The 22,623-nt window shown below is 48.9% G+C and overlaps 1 protein-coding gene across 1 annotated transcript in view; it reads left to right on the top strand.

Annotated features, from left to right (window-relative positions):
• The window catches only part of LOC130293685 (tumor necrosis factor receptor superfamily member 9-like), a 76,576-nt gene that overhangs the window by 36,410 nt on the left and 17,543 nt on the right, over positions 1-22,623 (top strand). Inside the window, exon 3 of the mRNA XM_056542681.1 lies at positions 4,666-4,773. Within this exon, the coding sequence (XP_056398656.1) occupies positions 4,666-4,773 (108 nt within the window). The remainder of the gene's footprint in view (positions 1-4,665; positions 4,774-22,623) is intronic.

Raw genomic sequence — 22,623 nt, 5'->3', positions numbered from 1 at the left:
CTTACAAGAACTGTAAGATGTCAGTGAGTAGTAAAGTCATTTCAGGACTGATTGATAGTATGGGATCTCTGAATCGGTCCAGATCAGGAATCTTGGAGGTCGTCAGATCCTTCTACTTCCACCTCTTGGGAAGGAAGGATCTAGATCGAGACAAGATGTTGGCTTTCCTGGCTGAAACCATTCCTGAGCCAGGGGTAGACCCCTCTCTTGATGTTTTGGCAGAAGAAATCAGGGAATAGGAAGTGAGACTGGCGATTGAGGGGCTTGCCCCTAAGAAGTCGCCAGGTCCGGATGGCTTAACATCCGAGTGGTACAGGACCTTTAAGGAGTCTTTAGCTCCCCACTTGACTGAGGTATTCAATGAGTGTCTCTCCTCAGGCACTCTGCCGAAGTCAATGAGGAGGTCAGCCCTGATTCTTCTCTCAAAGGGTAAAGATCCTAGCCGGATTGAGAATTGGAGGCCCATAGCTCTTCTCAATACGGACAGGAAGCTTCTGGCCAAGATACTGTTTAATCGGTTGGTGAAGTTTGCACCCCGACTCCTTTCGGGGGCTCAGCACTGCTCTGACCCAGGCCGAAGTGCTGTCCTCAGTGTCAGGGAGGCAGTGGAGCAGAGTAGTGCGGGTCTCTGGAAGGGGTACTTACTGTCCTTGGATCAGGCCAAAGCATTTGATCGGGTGAACCATGACTACCTCTGGTCCGTCCTCCTGAGATATGGCTTACCGAGTACTTTTGTGAATTGGCTTAAGATCTTGTATGCAGGGGCAGAGAGTTTCCCGCTGGTGAACGGGTGGTCTGGCCACTCTTTTGAGGTGGGGTCCAGAGTCCGTCAGGGTTGACCTTTGAGCCCGCTTTTATACGTGTTCACGATTGATCCCTTCGTTCGGAGGGTAGATCGTGGGCCGTTGGCGGGAGTCGGGATGAGTCTGGTGGAGCTGGATGTCACCCAGAGAGTGGTGGCGTACGCTGATGATGTCACTATTTTCGTCTCCTCGAGGGAGGAGGTCGATCTGGTGATGTCAGAGGTGGACCGCTACTCGGAGGTATCCGGGTCCAAGATCAACCGGGAAAAGTGTGAAAGTCTCTGGCTGGGAGGGGGAGATCCCACGTTTGATCTCCCGCACACCCTCCCAGGGCCCCAAGACTCAGCAAAAATTCTGGGCATCCCATTCGGCCAGGATGATTATCCCACCAAAAACTGGGACGGTAAACTCCAGGATGCCGCTCAGAAGGTGGACAAGTGGAAGGGTTGGTCTATGACCCTCAGGGAAAGGGTACACCTGATCAAATCGTACCTGCTCCCCTTGTTTATCTATCTGGGCAGTGTATGTATCTTGCCAGGGGCTTACTATACTAGGGTCTACAGCCTGTTTTTCCAACTGTTATGGGGGAACAGGATGAACCTAGTCAAGAGGGAGGTTACGTACCGCACGAGGAGACTAGGGGGTTTATCTATGGTAAACCCTGTGGTGTTCTTAACAAACACCTTCTTGAAAGCCAACATTGCAAACCTCTGGAAAGAGAGGGCTCCTCCGTGGGTACTCTCCTGCAGGGAATGGTTTCGGCCTTTCTTCCAGGAATGGGAGACAGGAGGGCAAGTGAAGGACCTCCGTACGCCACACGGATATCTTCCGGCTTACGCTACCCCGACTCTGAAGGCGATACGTCGGTGGGGTCTGGGAGTGTGGGAGATCAGGACCCAGTCAAGGCAGTTCCTTGACAAACGGGTTCTGTTGACCCACTTCCAGAAGCCTCTGGCACTCAGGGACTGCCCAGGTCGGGATCTGAGGGTGGGGTTGTATCTTTTAAACATGAAAAGGATCCCTCAGAAGTTTTGGGACTTGGCCTGGCGCTGCTTTCAGGGGAAGCTATATGTGAGGGACAATTTGAAGTGTAGGAGATCTGATGATCGGGGGTGTCCCCGAGAAGAGTGCGGGGACATGCTGGAAAGCATGGACAATTTCCTGCTTCATTGTCCCTTTAATATAGGGGTCTACAACAGGGTGGGCGCTTCCATCGGCTGGAGTCAACTTGCCGGCCTTACCTATCCGGTGTGGGCTTATGGGGCATTCAGGACCCTGGGTGGCCGTGATCGGGGCACTTTATTCTTAGTCAGTTTAGTGGTTAGGTACTACACGTGGAACGCACGGTGCTTAGTGTCGACCCAACAGAAAGTCCTCTCCGAGGTGGAGGTCTGTAGGAACATCACTGGTGACCTCGGGAAGATCAGGTCTCTGGAGTATGGCAGTCTTGGTACCAGTAGGGCTTCTCTCCTATGGAGAGGGTTTTCTTTTCATGTGCCCTAGGTACTAGACCTTTTTCGTAGAGTCCCTTTATTTTGGTTAGGGACAGGCATACAGGGATAGGGATAGAGCAGGAGAGGTTTGCTATGGGGATTTGTTCCCGACATGGACAGAGGTGTCAGCAGAGAGCACTATGGTCAGGCTGGAAAGAACTACACAACTGCCTGTGGAGCATACAGCAGCTGATAAGTACTGGAAGGATTAAGATTTTTTAATAGAAGTAATTTACAAATCTGCATAATTTTCTGGAGCCAGTTGATTTAAAATAAATTGTTTTCCTCCGGAGTACCCCTTTAATGGCTTAAATGTGTCATAGCTGAGAACTTTATCAGTGTTTTCCAAATAGTGTGCATCCAGCTGTTGCAAAACTACAACTCCCAGCATGCCTGGACAGCCGAAGGCTGTCCGGGCATACTGGGAGTTGTAGTTTTGCAATAGCTGGAGACATACGGTTAGGAAAAACACTGAATTATATAAATGATGGTGAATTTCTTCATACAATAGTTAGTTTGGCAACATCTTGGAGGGGAGGCAACTCACAGCGGGTATGCCCACATGGCGGAATTTCCGTGCAAAATTGCGCAGAGGAATTCCGCCGTAAGTTTGGCCGTATTCTGTGTTCTGAGAACGTGGAATTTCCGCTGCAGTTCTGCCGAAATTTCAGTGGCTTTCTGCAGCTTTTCTGAACGGGACTTCTGCAGAATTGCGCAAATGCCGGCGTGTGACAATACACTCACGGTCTGCTAAGGAAATTCTGTGTAAAATCCTCAGCATTTACCACAGCAGTAAAGTGGATGAGATTTCAACAATTTTTGCAAAACTACAACTCCCAGCATGCCCGGACAGCCGTTGCACCAAAAACTCTACAGCAAAATCATCATTATTTGGCGAGATATACGTTTGACCGCACCTATTGTCTTAACTGACGGTGATCAGGTCTTCATGTTGAGTTGCAGCCTTAAAGGGGTACTCGGGGGGGGGGGGGGGGGCATTTTAAATCAACTGCTTGCAGAATGTATACAGATTTGTAAATTACTTCTATATAAAAATCTTAATCCTTCCAGTACTTATCAGCTGCTGTATGCTCCACAGGAAGTTGTGTAGATCTTTCCAGTCTGACCACAGTGCTCTCTGCTGACACCTCGGTCCATGTCAGGAACTGTCCAGAGCAGGAGAGGTTTGCTATGGGGATTTGTTCCTACTCTGGACAGTTCCTGAGACAGACAGAGGTGGCAGCAGAGAGCACTGTAGTCAGACTGGAAAGATCTACACAACTTCCTGTGGAGTATACAGCAGCTCCTCTTCTTCCTCTTGAGTACCCCTTTAAGGTTTTGTCTACTTCTGCAGCCATTTTGGTATTGCCCCAGCACATTTCTGAGCGGTCCTAGTGTTGGCAGAACAAGCCGGTGTAACGGCACTAGGACCGCTCAGAAATGCTGCACGCGGAACGTCCGCACCGAGTTTTTCTGGTGGGATATTCTGCTGTGTGAAAGGGCTCTGTACTGATACACTGTAACGGACTTCAGCAGTGTAAAAAGAAGATCAGGTGACGTCTCACGTAGTTACATAACATGATACAACCCCCCCCCCCCCCCTTCGGTTGAACTTGATTGTCGCGTCTTTTAGCGCTGTAATAACAATAAACCCTGAGGTTATAAATTATAGGGATTAGATTATATAGTTTAGGTTATAAATTATAGGGATTAGGATATAGGTTATAGGGATTAGGTTATAAATTATAGGGTTTAGGATATAGGTTATAGGGATTAGGTTATAAATTATAGGGTTTAGGAAATAAGTTACAGGGTTTAGGTTATAAATTATAGGGTTTAGATTATAGGGTTTAGGTTATAAATTATAGGGTTTAGGTTATAAATTATAGGGATTAGGATATAGATTATAGGGTTTAGGTTATAAATTATAGGGTTTAGGTTATAAATTATAGGGATTAGATTATATAGTTTAGGTCATAAATTATAGGGATTAGGATATAGGTTATAGGGTTTAGGTTATAAGTTATAGGGTTTAGGTTATAAATTATAGGGTTTAGGTTATACATTATAGGGTTTAGGTTATAAGCTGTCGCCCCGGGGTGTCTGGCAGCAGCTCACCCCTCCTCCCTCCATTCACAACACATAAACACTCATAGGTCATAGCCATCAACTGGAGGAACATTTGGCGGACATTTGGCGCACGTATATGGCTTCCCTGGTGCACGATACTCACTGTCTGTACGTTGCCCCAGTATATGTTAGCGCCGCACACTGTATCCATGTATATTACAGCTCTAGTTACTTTCTGTACGTGCTTCTCTTATATCTTGTGTATGGATCATGTGGTAACAATGTCGCCCTCTCCGCAGGTTATTTACTGTCTAAACCGTGTGGAACGTGTATTTCGTGTCCTGTCACAGGCTACACAGACAAGCCGAATGATAAGCCGTTCTGTCAGCACTGCCGCCGCTGTGAAGGTAAAGCCACCCTCATGGCCGCACTGTGTATTATCATTTCCCGTCTTACTTGGCGGAGACCCCCGGACCCCTGGGGGATCTGTGTTAGGGCTGAGCAGATATAACGTGGACAATAAAATGATTTTATTACAAATGTGCGGAATCCTTCATGATCCGACTTCTCAGACCTAGCGCAGTGGATTTTAAGCTGCACACACAATGCTGCAGACTCCAGAGCTGAAATCTCATGCAATTGTTGCTTTAAGGGGTATTCTGGGATTTGTGGTTCTCTGAATATAAGACGGAGTTGGTCTAGTTACTGATATCCTTCTCTTACCTGTGTCTGGCGGCCGGTATCGAATTTCTTTGTCTTTCTTTCCCCAGAAGTTCATTTTCTGCAGCCTATAAAATGAGTGTTGTCTCGGACCTTTCCCAGCTTGCTGTGCAACCCGAGACAATACATCACAAGTCAGGTGCTGAAACGGGGCTTGGCAGCACCATCTGTTGTATGTGATGCCCCCCGATGACATTACCGGCGCACATGTGCATTCATCATCACACAGATCCACAGCTTGTGTGTCAGGTGATGTCAGGCAAGTCATGTGATCAAAGGGAGCGCGGCTGTGCTGCAATGGTTGGGGCGACCAATAAGTCACCTCCCACCATGAAACAAAGGATCCTGGAGATTGTAGTCTGAGGGAGGCAACACAAACAGGGAGTATCCAGTTTACAAAAACAAGCCAGCAGTGTGATGGGGACACAGGACACAGCCATTTACCACCAACACAAGCACAGATCCTTGGCAAGCATGTCCATTACTGTATGACACTGAAGTCACCTTATGTTGGATGACCCCTTTAAAAACGCTGTCTCCTAAACTTCTGTCTATATATTGTATTGGGAGCATAGAAAGATCATAGAGGGGGTCGTTAGCTTGGGATGCAAAGGCCGTTTATGAGAGCAGCCCCCATTCTGGCAGACTGTATTACATGGACAACCGGTTACCTAAGAGCCCTACTGCAACATAGCCCAACAAGAAAGCAGAATAGTGAGTACAGCTCTGGATCAGTGTTACGCCTAGCGCTCCGGGTCCCCGCTCCTCCCCGGAGCGCTCACGGTGTCTTTCTCCCTGCAGCGCCCCGGTCAGTCCCGCTGACCGGGAGCGCTGCACTGTCATGGCCGTCGGGGATGCGATTCGCACAGCGGGACGCGCCCGCTCGCGAATCGCATCCCAGGTCACTTACCCGTCCCGGTCCCCTGCTGTCATGTGCTGGCGCGCGCGGCTCCGCTCTCTAGGGCGCGCGCGCGCCAGCTCTCTGAGACTTAAAGGGCCAGTGCACCAATGATTGGTGCCTGGCCCAATTAGCTTAATTGGCTTCCACCTGCTCCCTGGCTATATCTGATCTCCTCCCATGCACTCCCTGGCCGGATCTTGTTGCCTTGTGCCAGTGAAAGCGTTTAGTGTGTCCAAAGCCTGTGTACCTGAACTTCTGCTACCCATCCTGACTACGAACCTTGCCGCCTGCCCCCGACCTTCTGCTACGTCTGACCTTGCCTCTGCCTAGTCCTTCTGTCCCACGCCTTCTCAGCAGTCAGCGAGGTAGAGCCGTTGCTAGTGGATACGACCTGGTTGCTACTGCCGCAGCAAGACCATCCCGCTTTGCGGCGGGCTCTGGTGAAAACCAGTAGCCTCTTAGAACCGGTCCACTAGCACGGTCCACGCCAATCCCTCGCTGACACAGAGGATCCACTACCTGGAAGCCGAATCGTGACAGTAGATCCGGCCATGGATCCCGCTGAGGTGCCGCTGCCAAGTCTCGCTGATCTTCCCACGGTGGTCGCTCAGCAATCGCAGCAGATTGCCCAACAAGGACAGCAGCTGTCGCAGTTGACCGCCATGTTACAGCAACTTCTGCCTCTGCTACAGCAGCAACCATCTCCTCCGCCAGCTCCTGCACCTCCTCCGCAGCGAGTGGCCGCTCCTAACCTCCGCTTGTCCCTGCCGGACAAATTTGATGGGGACTCTAAACTCTGCCGTGGATTTTTGTCTCAGTGTTCCCTGCATATGGAGATGTTGTCGGACTTGTTTCCTTCAGAACGGTCTAAGGTGGCGTTCGTAGTAAGCCTTCTTTCAGGAAAGGCCTTGTCTTGGGCCACACCGCTCTGGGACCGCAATGATCCTGCCACAGCCACAGTCCAGGCCTTCTTCGCTGAACTCCGGAGTGTCTTCGAGGAGCCAGCCCGAGCTTCTTCTGCCGAGACTGCCCTGTTGAACCTGGTCCAGGGTAATTCTTCAGTGGGCGAGTACGCCATACAATTTCGTACTCTTGCTTCCGAGTTATCATGGAATAACGAGGCTCTCTGCGCGACCTTTAAAAAAGGCCTATCCAGTCGCATCAAGGATGTGCTGGCCGCACGAGAGATTCCTGCCAATCTGCAAGAACTCATCCATCTAGCTACCCGCATTGACATGCGTTTTTCTGAGCGACACCAAGAGCTCCGCCAGGAGAAAGACTTAGATCTCTGGGCACCTCTCCCACAGTATCCGTTGCAATCTACGCCTGGGCCTCCCGCCGAGGAGGCCATGCAAGTGGATAAGTCTCGCCTGACCCAGGAAGAGAGGAATCGCCGTAGGGAAGAAAATCTCTGTCTTTACTGTGCCAGTACCGAGCATTTCTTGGTGGATTGCCCTATCCGTCCTCCACGCCTGGGAAACGCACGCACGCACCCAGCTCACGTGGGTGTGGCGTCTCTTGGTTCCAAGTCTGCTCCTCCACGTCTCACGGTACCCGTGCGGATTTCTTCTTCAGCCAACTCCTCCCTCTCAGCCGTGGCCTGCTTGGACTCCGGTGCCTCTGGAAATTTTATTTTGGAGTCGTTTGTTAATAAATTCAGCATCCCGGTGACCCGTCTCGTCAAGCCGCTCTACATTTCCGCGGTCAACGGAGCCAGATTGGACTGCACCGTGCGTTACCGCACAGAGCCCCTCCTCATGTCTATTGGACCCCACCTTGAGAGGATTGAGTTCTTCATTCTCCCCAACTGTACCTCTGAGGTCCTCCTCGGTCTGCCTTGGCTCCGGCTTCATTCCCCCACCATTGATTGGACCACCGGGGAGATCAGGAACTGGGACTCTGCCTGCCACAGGAAGTGCCTCTCCCCCCCTCCCAGTCCCGTCAGGCAAGCCTCTGTGCCTCCCCATGGCCCCCGTCCTGGTGTCACACTGCCCCGTGCCAGGCCTCGCCCTCTGCCCTCCCTCCCCATTCCCACTCCTGCTGTACTGCCTGCCGTTGAGGAAACCCTCCATTCTTTCCCGGTGTCCTCATCCCAGGGGAGGCAGTTACCGGACAAAGAGAAGGGGAGACCTAAGGGGGGGGGTACTGTTACGCCTAGCGCTCCGGGTCCCCGCTCCTCCCCGGAGCGCTCACGGCGTCTTTCTCCCTGCAGCGCCCCGGTCAGTCCCGCTGACCGGGAGCGCTGCACTGTCATGGCCGTCGGGGATGCGATTCGCACAGCGGGACGCGCCCGCTCGCGAATCGCATCCCAGGTCACTTACCCGTCCCGGTCCCCTGCTGTCATGTGCTGGCGCGCGCGGCTCCGCTCTCTAGGGCGCGCGCGCGCCAGCTCTCTGAGACTTAAAGGGCCAGTGCACCAATGATTGGTGCCTGGCCCAATTAGCTTAATTGGCTTCCACCTGCTCCCTGGCTATATCTAATCTCCTCCCATGCACTCCCTGGCCGGATCTTGTTGCCTTGTGCCAGTGAAAGCGTTTAGTGTGTCCAAAGCCTGTGTACCTGAACTTCTGCTACCCATCCTGACTACGAACCTTGCCGCCTGCCCCCGACCTTCTGCTACGTCTGACCTTGCCTCTGCCTAGTCCTTCTGTCCCACGCCTTCTCAGCAGTCAGCGAGGTAGAGCCGTTGCTAGTGGATACGACCTGGTTGCTACTGCCGCAGCAAGACCATCCCGCTTTGCGGCGGGCTCTGGTGAAAACCAGTAGCCTCTTAGAACTGGTCCACTAGCACGGTCCACGCCAATCCCTCGCTGACACAGAGGATCCACTACCTGGAAGCCGAATCGTGACAATCAGTACAGGATAAGTAATGTAATGTATGTACACAGTGACCTCACCAGCAGAATAGTGAGTACAGCTCTAGGGTATAATACAGGATATAACTCAGGATCAGTACAGGATAAGTAATGTAATGTATGTACACAGTGACCTCACCAGCAGAATAGTGAGTACAGCTCTGGGGTATAATACAGGATATAACTCAGGATCAGTACAGGATAAGTAATGTAATGTATATACACAGTGACCTCACCAGCAGAATAGGGAGTACAGCTCTGGAGTATAATACAGGATATAACTCAGGATCAGTACAGGATAAGTAATGTATTGTATGTACACAGTGACCTCACCAGCAGAATAGTGAGTACAGCTCTGGGGTATAATACAGGATATAACTCAGGATCAGTACAGGATAAGTAATGTAATGTATGTACACAGTGACCTCACCAGCAGAATAGTGAGTACAGCTCTGGAGTATAATACAGGATATAACTCAGGATCAGTACAGGATAAGTAATGTAATGTATGTACACAGTGACCTCACCAGCAGAATAGTGAGTACAGCTCTGGAGTATAATACAGGATATAACTCAGGATCAGTACAGGATAAGTAATGTATTGTATGTACACAGTGACCTCACCAGCAGAATAGTGAGTACAGCTCTGGAGTATAATACAGGATATAACTCAGGATCAGTACAGGATAAGTAATGTAATGTATATACACAGTGACCTCACCAGCAGAATAGTGAGTACAGCTCTGGGGTATAATACAGGATATAACTCAGGATCAGTACAGGATAAGTAATGTAATGTATGTACACAGTGACCTCACCAGCAGAATAGTGAGTACAGCTCTGGGGTATAATACAGGATATAACTCAGGATCAGTACAGGATAAGTAATGTAATGTATATACACAGTGACCTCACCAGCAGAATAGTGAGTACAGCTCTGGGGTATAATACAGGATATAACTCAGGATCAGTACAGGATAAGTAATGTATTGTATGTACACAGTGACCTCACTAGCAGAATAGGGAGTACAGCTCTGGGGTATAATACAGGATATAACTCAGGATCAGTACAGGATAAGTAATGTAATGTATGTACACAGTGACCTCACCAGCAGAATAGTGAGTACAGCTCTGGGGTATAATACAGGATATAACTCAGGATCAGTACAGGATAAGTAATGTAATGTATATACACAGTGACCTCACCAGCAGAATAGTGAGTACAGCTCTGGGGTATAATACAGGATATAACTCAGGATCAGTACAGGATAAGTAATGTATTGTATGTACACAGTGACCTCACTAGCAGAATAGGGAGTACAGCTCTGGGGTATAATACAGGATATAACAGAGGGTGGAGAGAGGGTGTGTTCTGCTGAGCTCCAGAGTTTCCCAGAGAAGCAGTGATTTTCTTCCACCCCTCCCCAGGTGTGTGGCAGACACCTGGGTAGGTTTTCCTGCTATGGAGCCCCGGGAAGCTGGGGCTTCATCTTGCACCCCCCGTTCTCGGCTGGCGGGGTGTGCAAAGGAAAATGCAACAGCCAGTAGTCAGGATGGGGTGAGGAGATCCACCAGGGTCCACAGCCATGTGGGGCCCCCTCCCCCGACCTCAGCTGGGAGCTGCAAAGCTTCCAGCAGAAGCTCATCCAGGCAGCGGAGTGGAAAGGCATCTGCATCTGTTTCCTCAGAACCCCAGCAATGGGGGGTAAAGGGGCCCAGAGAATCCCTGGCCAGCTTTGGGTCCAGAATCCAGGCCAAGATGGCCCAATATGAACAGCTCGGCAAACAACTAAGAGGCCTCAGAGAGGAGCTGAAGTTCACAAGTTACCAAGCAAACAATGCAGCAAAGACCAAGAGGGCGATGGAGGGCGAAAGAGGTGGATGAGATTGTGAGGCTGAGATCGGACATTGTGGAGGGAGGGGGTAGACTCAGCGAGAGACTTGTCAACAAGGATCGTTTCTCCAGCATGAAGGTCTCAGGACAAGTGAGTAACCAAGATGACTGCGGAGTGAGGAGGAGGAGGAGATGGAGGGAGGTGAGGAGGGGGATGTGAGTGAGGGGGATATGGATACTGGACCTGTGTGTACCACCACCACTGTTACCCCAGACCCCCCACTTACCCTCAGTGAGGACTATGTAAACCCGGCTCAGGTGGCCTTACCTCCCTCCAGTGAGGATGATGATGATGATGATGACGGCAGTGACTGCAGTGATGGCAGCGGCTTGGCAGATGGGGGTCTCCTGCGGGCAATTGTTATGCAGGAGTCCCCCAACCGTCTGGAAAACTTTTCCTTCGGGGATGATTTGGGCCCAGAGGAGAAGGGAAAGAAGAAGAAAGGAAAGGGCAAGAAGAGGAAGAAGACACAAGGAGTTAAGTTTGTCTTTTCTCCCTTCCAGCAGTCTGGGTCGGCTGAAAAGTCGGTTCAGGGTGCTGGGTCCCCCAATCTGCCAGACCCCGTTTCTGTAGTGGAGCGGGGCCAGCATGGGGGATACAGTAGCGCACCCAAAATCGCCGCGGGTGCTATAGAGAAAAAAGGGCACCCTCCTGTGAGGGGGGAGGGTGTCCAGGCACCGGAAAATGGCGGCAGATTCACCCATTCGGGGGGCGGTCCCCTGGTTAAAGTGGGCGGTACAGATCCTGGCACTGCAGGGCACTCTCCTGTGAGGGGGGGGAGTGTCCGGGTGCCGGACCTTGTTGGTTCAGGGGGCGGTCCCCTAGATGGCGTGGTTGGTACTGGTTCTGGCGCCAGGGGGCACTCCACTATAAAGGGGGAGGTTCCCTGCACATCAGCTTTAGCGGGAGTTAGTCCGGAGGGACAGTCTTTTTGCGAGGGGGCGTGGCCACCCATGTCAGAGGCGGAGCCTGTGTCTGCACCCCAAGACACAGGAAGAAAGAACTATGCAGCACCAATCCTGAAACCGGCAACCCTTAAACATGAAGCAAAAGACCCAGCCAGACCAGTCTGTAACACACCAAGGAAGAGTGTACGCAAGAGTGAAAGTGAAAGGAAAAATGTGAACAAAAATGGTAATGTGCAGAATGTGAGTTATGGTGGTGTGCATGGGAGGAGTTGTAGTAGCAGTGTGGATGAGGGGGGTGCAAGCGGAGTGCAAGAAAGGGGTGCAAGTAGTGTGCAAGAGAGGGGTGCAAGAGGAGTGCAAGAGAGGGGTGCAAGTGAAATACAGGTGAGGAGCGGTAGTGGAATGGCAGAGAGAGGTGTTATGGCTGATGTTTCTGTTAAGAGTAAGGGTCCAGGTTTGGCCTCTGGGTCAGTTCCTGGTTCGACTGCCCCCCCGGTAGTGGCTGCTTCTCCCAGAAGCTATGCCAGCATCACTGCCGGGGGATCAGGGGGATCCCCATCTCCATCTGGCTCTGGGGGTCACTTGCAACAGCGCCTCCTGGAGGCTCTACGTAGGGGAGACAGGTCAATCCATGTAGAGGGGAGGGGTGAGGTTGACCTGTCTTTTTGGATAGAAAGACACGGCTTAGGCGCCTTCCGAGAACAAAACGGGGAGGTGGTCTGGTCCCTCCCGACATCCGGGCAGGAAAGTGGCCGTAGGAATGTGGTCCGTTTAGTGTGGAGGGGCGAAGATGCGTGTCCGCCTCGGGGTAAGGTGGTTGAGCTCCTCCTCCGGATGGAATTCAGGGCAAGTGACATCTTTGCCCTGATCCACCCCTATGGTACTTCCGAGTTTGACATCAGCTTTGTTCGGCCGGAGGGTTTGGAACTTTTCTGGTCGAATTATGAGGTGGTGAAAAAAGAGCCCGGCTGGCGGGATTTTGCCGTAAAGGCGATATCCCGTCAGAATCTGGCCAAGAAAGTGACCGTTTTGACACGTAACAAGTCACTATCTTGCTATGACATCATGACCTGGCTCAGCCGATATGGTGATGTGACGGACATGCCAAAAAAGAGCTATGACGAACATGGGATCTGGTCTGGGGCCTGGACGTTTTCCGTCAAACTGAAGCGTTCGGGGAGCACTGTTGCCCACATCCCATCAGCTGCTTTCCTTGGGAGAGACAGAATCCAAGTTTTCTACCAGGGGCAGCCCAAGGTCTGTCACAGGTGTGGCAGCCCCACTCACTTTAGCACAGCCTGTACCGTGCAGGTCTGTGCACTGTGTGGTGGGGTAGGTCATCTTGCCGCATCCTGTAGGCAGATCCGGTGTCATCTGTGTGGTGTCTTAGGACACCCTTTCAGCCGTTGTCCTAGTGCCTTTGCCCGTGCGACGGTCACCTTGGCTGGAGACATCAGTAATGTTGCTTCAGCTGGGGAGGGCACGAGTGCGGGTGAAGGTGCAACAGGGTCAGTGAAGAGGAAAAGTCCCGCCAAGCTGAGGCGGGAGGCTAATCGGAGAAGGAGCAGGGAACTGGAGAGTTCCCATGTGGCAGGGGTAGCTTCTGACCCTGCTCCAGAGGTTAGTCCTGAAACTGCTGAGGCCCTGGAGGAGAATGTGCTGGATGAGGAAATGAGGAGAATCTGTAAAGAAGAGGGCAGCAAGGCCGATCTTTCCGATTCCTCCCACTGTGAAAGTGTGGATGAGGAGGGTGAAGAGCGGCCAAAAAAAGAAGGGCAGTAAAGGGAGAAAGAAGAGGTCGGAGCCCTCTAGTCCCCGTGCTACGGACCAGGTCCCAAGCGGAAGCTTACCTGCCCCCCCCTCTGATTGATCTGTCTAACCGGTACTCTGTCCTTGAAGACATCTCCTCCCCCTCCATGGAGGGGGGGGTCAAGGATGGGGTGCCTGAAGTGGGGGAGCCTCCAGGGGGAACTGGGCCCTGTCCTGATGGGGCAATTTCCTCAGGGGATGGGGCCAAACCGGAGCCAGGTGGAGATGGGGATTATAAAATGGACCAGTCAGAATCAAAAAAACGGTCCAAAGAGAAGGAAGCCTCCTCGTCTGGGGATGAGGGGGTAAAGAAGAAACAAAAATGAGGGGATTAGGGCCGTCTATCTCAATCACCCATGATGGCGGCACTCACCCCATTGACGCTGGCATCTATTAACTGTGCCAGTATAAAGTCTGATACGGCTAGATTCGCAGCCTTTGATTTTCTCGGCCGTGTTGATGCCGACATTTTCTTTTTACAAGAGACCAGGTTGTCAGATCTTGCCTCCCTGGTAAAAGCCAGGAGAGAGTGGAGGCGCGGCCCCTCCCACTGGTCTCTTGCGGCTGAGCCGTATAGTGGGGTGGCGGTCCTTTTTACCGCTCCTGTTGAATGCAGACGGGTTATTGAGTTAGAAATGGGGAGGTGCCTGATCTTAGATGTCCTCATGAAGGGGCAAGAGCTCCGGCTTATTAACATCTACGCCCCGCAAACCAAGTGGGGACGAAAAGATCTCTTTATGAGGATCAAGCCCTTTCTTTTTACAAGCAGACAGGTGATCTTTGGAGGGGATTTCAATACTGTCACAAGGTCCCAAGATAGGAGAGGCTCCAATGATCGGTTGGCTTATGATAGCATAGCTCTCAATAGTATAGTTAGGGAAGCTCGCCTAGAGGACGCCCACATCCGGAGCCCCTCAGGCCACGCGGGTTTCACCTATCATCGAGGTAGCTGCAGGTCTAGAATAGACAGGTTTTATTTGAAGGAGGAAGCCGTCTCTTCCACAGTGTCCGTGGTTGAGGTGGAGTTCTCCGATCACTGTATGATTTTGTTTTCCCTGAATGTTTCAGAGACCCCTCGGATGGGTAAAGGTTATTGGAAGCTGAATGGTGGGAGATATTCAAGAAGAGGGTTGCGGGGTTCTTCCGCCAGCTCTCGAGCCTCAGGTCCCTGAACAGGTATCGCCTGTATCAGGGACTGAGGAGGAAACTCGAGCTTCTCGTCTCGACTGGAGGTAGCCGGGAGGATATCTCCAGAGTGAAGTCCTTGCTGATGAGATGTCAGTACGATAGGCACGCATCTTTGGTTTTTGAGAGGGATTTCGGGAAGTACCGCTCGCCCAACCCTTACAGAAACTGAAAGATGTCAGTGAGTAGTAAAGTCATTTCAGGACTGATTGATAGTACAGGATCTCTGAATCGGTCCAGATCAGGGATCTTGGAGGTCGTCAGATCCTTCTACTCGCACCTCTTGGGAAGGAAGGATCTAGATCGAGACGGGATGTCGGCTTTCCTGGCTGAAACCATTCCTGAGCCAGGGGTAGACCCCTCTCTTGATGTTTTGGCAGAAGAAATCAGGGAAGAGGAAGTGAGACTGGCGATCGAGGGGCTCGCCCCCAAGAAGTCACCAGGTCCGGATGGCTTAACATCCGAGTGGTACAAGACCTTTAAGGAGTCTTTAGCTCCCCTCTTGACTGAGGTATTCAATGAGTGTCTCTCCTCGGGCACTCTGCCGAAGTCAATGAGGAGCTCAGCCCTGATTCTTCTCTCAAAGGGTAAAGATCCCAGCCGTATTGAGAATTGGAGGCCCATAGCTCTTCTCAATACGGACAGGAAGCTTCTGGCCAAGATACTGTTTAATCGGCTGGTGAAGTTTGCACCCCGGCTCCTTTCGGGGGCCCAGCACTGCTCTGTTCCAGGCCGAAGCACCTTAAGTGCTGTTCTCGGTGTCCGGGAGGCAGTGGAGCGGAGTAGTGCAGGTCTCTGGAAGGGGTACATGCTGTCCCTGGATCAGGCCAAAGCATTTGATCGGGTGAACCACGAGTACCTCTGGTCCGTCCTCCTGAGATATGGCTTACCGTGTGCTTTTATTAATTGGCTTAAGACCTTATATGCAGGGGCAGAGAGTTTCCCGCTGGTGAACGGGTGGTCTGGCCGCTCTTTTGAGGTGGGGTCCGGAGTCCGTCAGGGTTGTCCTTTGAGCCCGCTTTTATACGTGTTCGCAATTGATCCCTTCGTCCGGAGGGTAGATTGTGGGCCGTTGGCGGGAGTCGGGATGAGTCTGGCGGAGCTGGATGTCGCCCAGAGAGTGGTGGCGTACGCTGATGATGTCACCATTTTCGTGTCCTCGAGAGAGGAGGTCGATGTGGTGATGTCGGAGGTGGAACGCTACTCGGAGGCATCAGGGTCTAAGATCAACCGGGATAAGTGTGAAAGTCTCTGGCTGGGAGGGGGAGATCCCACTTTTGATCTCCCGGACACCCTCCCAGGGCCCCAAGACTCAGCAAAAATTCTGGGCATCACATTCGGCCAGGATGATTATCCCACCAAAAACTGGGACGGTAAGCTCCAGGATGCCACTCAGAAGGTGGATCAGTGGAAGGGTTGGTCTATGACCCTCAGGGAAAGGGTACACCTGATCAAATCGTACCTGCTCCCCTTGTTTATATATCTGGGCAGTGTATGTATCTTGCCAGATGCCTACTACACTAGGATCTACAGCCTGTTTTTCCAACTGTTATGGGGGAACAGGATGAACCTAGTCAAGAGAGAGGTTACGTACCGCACGAGGAGACTAGGGGGTTTATCTATGGTAAACCCTGTGGTGTTCTTAACAAACACCTTCTTGAAAGCCAACATCTCAAACCTCTCGTCAGAGAGGGCTCCTCCGTGGGTACTCTCCTGCAGGGAATGGTTTCGGCCTTTCTTCCAGTAATGGGAGACAGGAGGGCAAGTGAAGGACCTCCGTACGCCCCATGGATATCTTCCGGCTTACGCTACCCCGACTCTGAAGGCGATACGTCGGTGGGGTCTGGGAGTGTGGGAGATCAGGACCCAGTCAAGGCAGTTCCTTGACAAACGGGTTCTGTTGACTCACTTCCAGAAGCCTCTGGCGCTCAGGGACTGCCCAGGTCGGGATCTGAGGGTGGGGTTGTATCTCTTAAATATGAAAAGGATCCCCCAGAAGTTTTGGGACTTGGCCTGGCGCTGCTTTCAGGGGAAGCTATATGTGAGGGACAATCTGAAGTGCAGGAGATCTGATGACCGAGGGTGTCCCCGAGAAGAGTGCGGGGACATGCTGGAAAGCATGGACCATTTCCTGCTTCATTGTCCCTTTAATATAAGGGTCTACAACCGGGTGGGTGCTTCCATCGGCTGGAGTCAACTTGCTGGCCTTACCTATCCAGAGTGGGCTTATGGGGCATTCAGGAACCTGGGTGGCCGAGATCGGGGCACTTTGTTTTTAGTCAGCTTAGTGGTTAGGTACTACACGTGAAATGCACGGTGTTTAGTGTCTAATCAGCGCAAAGTCCTCTCCGAGGTGGAGGTCTGTAGGAACATCACCGGTGACCTCGGGAAGATCAGGTCTTTGGAGTATGGCAGTCTTGGTACCAGTAGGGCTTCTCTCCTATGGAGAGGGTTTTCTTTTGATGTGCCCTAGGTACTAGACCTTTTGGGTAGAGTACCCTTGTTTTTGTTAGGGACAGTGATGCAGGGACAAGGTTAGGGTGATAGTAGGGTCAGTTTATCTTTAGGGATAATGGTAGGGTGAGAGGTAGGGTGCAGTTAGGGAAAGAATATACATTTTGTATGTATCAGGATTGCCATCCTTCTTCCTGGTGGTGGGCTAATGCATGTGCACCCTAGCTTTTTGTTTTGTTTTCAGATGTTAAGGTTATGAAGGGCTTACAGGCACCGAACTTGGGCCTAAAGTGGGTTGTATTGTTTGCTTATGTATGTTAAAGCTGGTTATGGTTAAGTTGGTTGGGAGGAGTTCTAGGTTGGGAGGGTATATTTGTGGGTGGTGGTGGTCTTTTCTTTTGGTGGACCTGACATGGGTCAGTTGTGGACTGGACATTGAGGACTATGAACTGTATGGAAAAAACTCTGACCCATGTACAGGAGGGTGGGTGGTGTGGGTGAAGGGTCAGTTTAGTGTAGAATGTTCTTTTATATTTGTAGGTGTGTTTTCTGTTTATTTATAGGTGTATATAGTTTGTGTATTGTATTGTACATAGTAGTGTATATAGTTAGTTATGTATATAGTATGTATAATGTATGTTATATTATTATAAAATGTTTTTTTTTTTTTTTTTTTTTTTAAGTATATAGTATTTATAGTAGGGATAGACATGGCAGTCGAACCAGTTTTGTTTTTGTAGTAATGTTTCTTTAGTATCCCGTTGTGGATTTATTTTCTTTGGTTTATATATGTAGTATGTAGTAAAGATGTGTGTAAGCATGTGTGTATTGTGTTTTCTGTGATATTTTCCCGAGTTTGGGTATTTTGAGTTGAATTTAATTTATTTATTTATTTATTTTTGGTTTCTTGGTTAAATCAAGTTAATATATTGATATATATGTGTGCATGTGTGAGTGTAGTATAGTGTTATTATTATTATTATTAATATTATTATTTAAAAAAAACAACATGGTGTGCAGTGTGAGTGCTTGTTGTGTTTTCTATGTATGATTTTTCCCGAGTTTGGGTGTTTTGAGTTAAAGCAAAATAGTGCTATTTTTATGTTTCTTATGAGTGTGTTGTTTGGCTATGAAAGGTGTAGTTATAATATTTCTAGTAGTTATAATATTTCTAGTTCTAGTAGAAAAGCTGGGCTGGCCGGTTAGGCAGGATTTTTGTTCTTTTATTTAAATGTAAAGTTTGGGTTTATGTTATTTCATGTTGTTGTTTTCCGTTATCGCAAAGTTGTGCTGGTTTATGTTTTGTTATGATTTATATTTTTCTAATAAAAGATTTACAGGATATAACTCAGGATCAGTACAGGATAAGTAATATAATGTATGTACACAGTGACCTCACCAGCAGAATAGTGAGTACAGCTCTGGAGTATAATACAGGATATAACTCAGGATCAGTACAGGATAAGTAATGTAATGTATGTACACAGTGACCCCACCAGCAGAATAGTGAGTACAGCTCTGGGGTATAATACAGGATATAACTCAGGATCAGTACAGGATAAGTAATGTAATATATGTACACAGTGATCTCACCAGCAGAATAGTGAGTACAGCTCTGGAATATAATACAGGAGATAACTCAGGATCAGTAGGGACGGGCTGCACCTCAATGGGGAGGGTGCAGCTTTGCTTGGGGAGAAGATGGCTAGAAGGGTGGAGGAGTGTTTAAACTAGGGACTTGGGGGGAGGGAACCTACAGCAAAGAGGGGGAAGATAGTGTAGATAGAGAGGTGGGAATTATAAATGTACCTGGGGGTGGAGCGGAGGGAGGGGTTAGAATAGTTAATAGGAATAGGCTTCATAGGAAAATAAAACTTACACCCTTGAATCCCATTAACCCCAATAACATAAAGGATGGAAATGTAAAGTGTATGTTCACAAATGCCAGAAGCCTAGCAAATAAAATGGGGGAGCTTGAGGCCTTGATACTGGAGGAACATATTGATATAGTTGGGGTCACTGAGACATGGCTGGTGATATAGTTGGGGTCACTGAGACATGGCTGGACTCCTCGCATGACTGGGCTGTCAATCTGCAGGGGTTTACATTGTTTCGCAAGGATAGAATGAACAGAAAAGGTGGTGGAGTCTGTCTGTATGTAAGAAGTGGTATGAAAGTCAGTGTGAACGATGCCATAGTGTGTGATGATTCTGAGGATGTGGAATCATTGTGGGTAGAATTACAAAAGGAGGGAAATACTGAAAAAATAATATTTGGGGTAATCTACAGACCCCCTAATATCACTGAAGAGATAGAAGTTCGGCTTCATAAACAAATAGAGAGGGCCGCCCGGGCAGGTACAGTGGTAATAATGGGAGATTTTAACTATCCAGATATAGATTGGGGCCGGGGGTTGGCTAAAACTACAAAGGGGCGACAATTCCTAAATTTATTGCAGGATAATTTTCTGGGCCAGTTTGTGGAGGACCCAACAAGAAGTGATGCCTTGTTGGATCTGATCATTTCCAACAACGCAGAGCTGGTTGGTAATGTAACTGTGCGGGAAAACCTTGGTAATAGCGACCACAATATAGTTACTTTTGACTTAAAATGTAGAAAACAAAGACAGGCGGGGAAAGCAAAAACATATAACTTTAAAAAGGCAAATTTCCCTGGGCTGAGGGCTGCACTACAGGACATAGACTGGGGGAGGGGTTCTCAAATACTGATACAGAAGGTAAATGGGACATCTTTAAATCAACTCTAAATAACTATACAGCTAAATATATACCAAAGGGGAACAAATATAAACGATTGAAACTAAATCCTACATGGCTGACACATGATGTTAAAAGAGCAATAAACAGCAAAAAAATAGCCTTCAAAAAATACAAATCTGATGGGTCAGCGATAACATTTAAACAGTACAAGGAGCTTAATAAAATCTGTAAAAATGTAATAAAAACAGCAAAAATTCAAAATGAGAGACAGGTGGCCAAAGAAAGCAAAACTAATCCTAAATATTTTTTTAGATATATAAATGCAAAAAAACCAAGGACAGAGCATGTAGGACCCCTTAATAATGATAATGGGGAGGTTGTCACAGGCGATCAAGAGAAGGCGGAGCTACTGAATGGGTTCTTTAGTTCTGTATACACTATGGAAGAAGGAGCTGACATTGGCCAGGTCAGTGCTGGTAACACATCATGTACAGGTCAGTGCTGGTAACACATCATGTACAGGTCAGTGCTGGTAACACATCATGTAATGTACTGAACTGGCTTAATGTAGAGATGGTACAAGGTAAGTTAAGTGATATAAATGTAAGCAAATCCCCAGGACCGGATGGACTACACCCAAGAGTTCTTAGAGAGGTAAGTTCAGTAATATCTGTACCCCTGTTCATGATATTTAGAGATTCTCTGGTGTCTGGTATTGTGCCAAGGGACTGGCGCAAGGCTAATGTGGTGCCAATCTTCAAAAAGGGCTCTAGGTCTTCCCCAGGAAACTATAGACCGGTAAGTTTAACGTGCATTGTGGGTAAATTGTTTGAAGGACTTATAAGGGATTACATACAGGAATACATAGGGGATAATTGTATTATAAGTGATAGCCAGCATGGGTTTACTAAGGATAGAAGTTGTCAAACCAATCTAATTTGCTTTTATGAAGAGGTGAGTAGAAGCCTTGACAGAGGAATGGCTGTGTATATAGAGGGGGGCTGTGTATATAGAGGGGGCTGTGTATATAGGGGGGGCTGTGGATATAGAGGGGGGCTGAGTATATAGGGGGGGGGCTGTGTATAGAGGGGGGGGCTGTGTATATAGTGGGGGGCTGTGTATATAGAGGGGGGGGCTGTGGATATAGAGGGGGGCTGTGGATATAGAGGGGGGCTGTGTATATAGAGGGGGGCTGTGGATATAGAGGGGGGCTGTGGATATAGTGTTTCTGGATTTTGCTAAAGCATTTGATACTGTCCCTCATAGACGTCTGACAGGTAAGTTAAGGTCTTTGGGTTTGGAAATTTTAGTTTGTAACTGGATTGAACACTGATCATGGATCGTACCCAGAGAGTGGTGGTCAATGATTCGTACTCTGATTGGTCCCCGGTTATTAGTGGTGTACCTCAAGGTTCAGTACTGGGACCGCTGTTGTTTAATTTATTTATCAATGATATAGAGGATGGTATTAACAGCTCTGTTTCTATCTTTGCAGATGACACCAAGCTTTGTAGCACGGTACAGTCTATATAGGATGTGCATAAGTTACAAGATGACTTGGATAGACTAAGTGTCTGGGCATCCACTTGGCAAATGAGGTTCAATGTGGATAAATGTAAAGTTATGCATCTGGGTACTAATAACCTGCATGCATCGTATGTCTTAGGGGGGATTAAACTGGCAGAGTCACTGGTAGAGAAGGATCTGGGGGACTTGTAGATCACAGACTACAGAATAGCATGCAATGTCAGGCTGCTGCTTCCAAAGCCGGCAGGATATTGTCATGTATCAAAAGAGGCCTGGACTCCAGGGACAGGGACATAATACTCCCCCTTTATAAAGCATTGGTACAGTCTATAGTGTATAATACTCCCCCTTTATAAAGCATTGGTACGGCCTCACCTGGAATATGCTGTTCAGTTTTGGTCACCTGTCCATAAAAGGGACACTGCGGAGTTGGAAAGGGTGCAGAGACGCGCGACTAAACTAATATGGGGCATGGAACATCTTAGCTATGAGGAGCGATTAAAGGAGTTACAATTGTTTAGTCTTGAGAAGAGACGTTTAAGGGGGGATATGATAAACGTATATAAGTATATTAATGGCCCATACAAAAAATATGGAGAAAAACTGTTCCAGGTTAAACCCCCCCAAAGGACGAGGGGGCACTCCCTCCGTCTGGAGAAAAAAAAGTTTAGTCTCAAGGGGCGACACGCCTTCTTTACCGTGAGGACTGTGAATTTATGGAACGGTCTACCTCAGGAACTGGTCACAGCAGGAACAATTAACAGCTTTAAAACAGGATTAGATACATTCCTGGAACAAAATAAGATTAATGCTTATGAAGAAATATAAAATCTCATCCCTTCCCCAATATCGCGCCACACCCCTACCCCTTAATTCCCTGGTTGAACTTGATGGACATATGTCTTTTTTCGACCGTACTAACTATGTAACTATGTAGTACAGGATAAGTAATGTAATATATGTACACAGTGATCTCACCAGCAGAATAGTGAGTACAGCTCTGGAGTATAATACAGGAAATAACTCAGGATCAGTACAGGATAAGTAATGTAATGTATGTACACAGTGACCCCACCAGCAGAATAGTGAGTACAGCTCTGGGGTATAATACAGGATATAACTCAGGATCAGTACAGGATAAGTAATGTAATATATGTACACAGTGATCTCACCAGCAGAATAGTGAGTACAGCTCTGGAATATAATACAGGAGATAACTCAGGATCAGTACAGGATAAGTAATGTAATATATGTACACAGTGATCTCACCAGCAGAATAGTGA

This window comes from Hyla sarda, chromosome 10, assembly GCF_029499605.1.
Source record: "Hyla sarda isolate aHylSar1 chromosome 10, aHylSar1.hap1, whole genome shotgun sequence".
NCBI classification, from domain to species: Eukaryota; Metazoa; Chordata; class Amphibia; order Anura; family Hylidae; genus Hyla; species Hyla sarda.
Note: the sequence above shows the minus strand (reverse complement) of the source record. Positions and strands in the feature narration are given on the sequence as shown.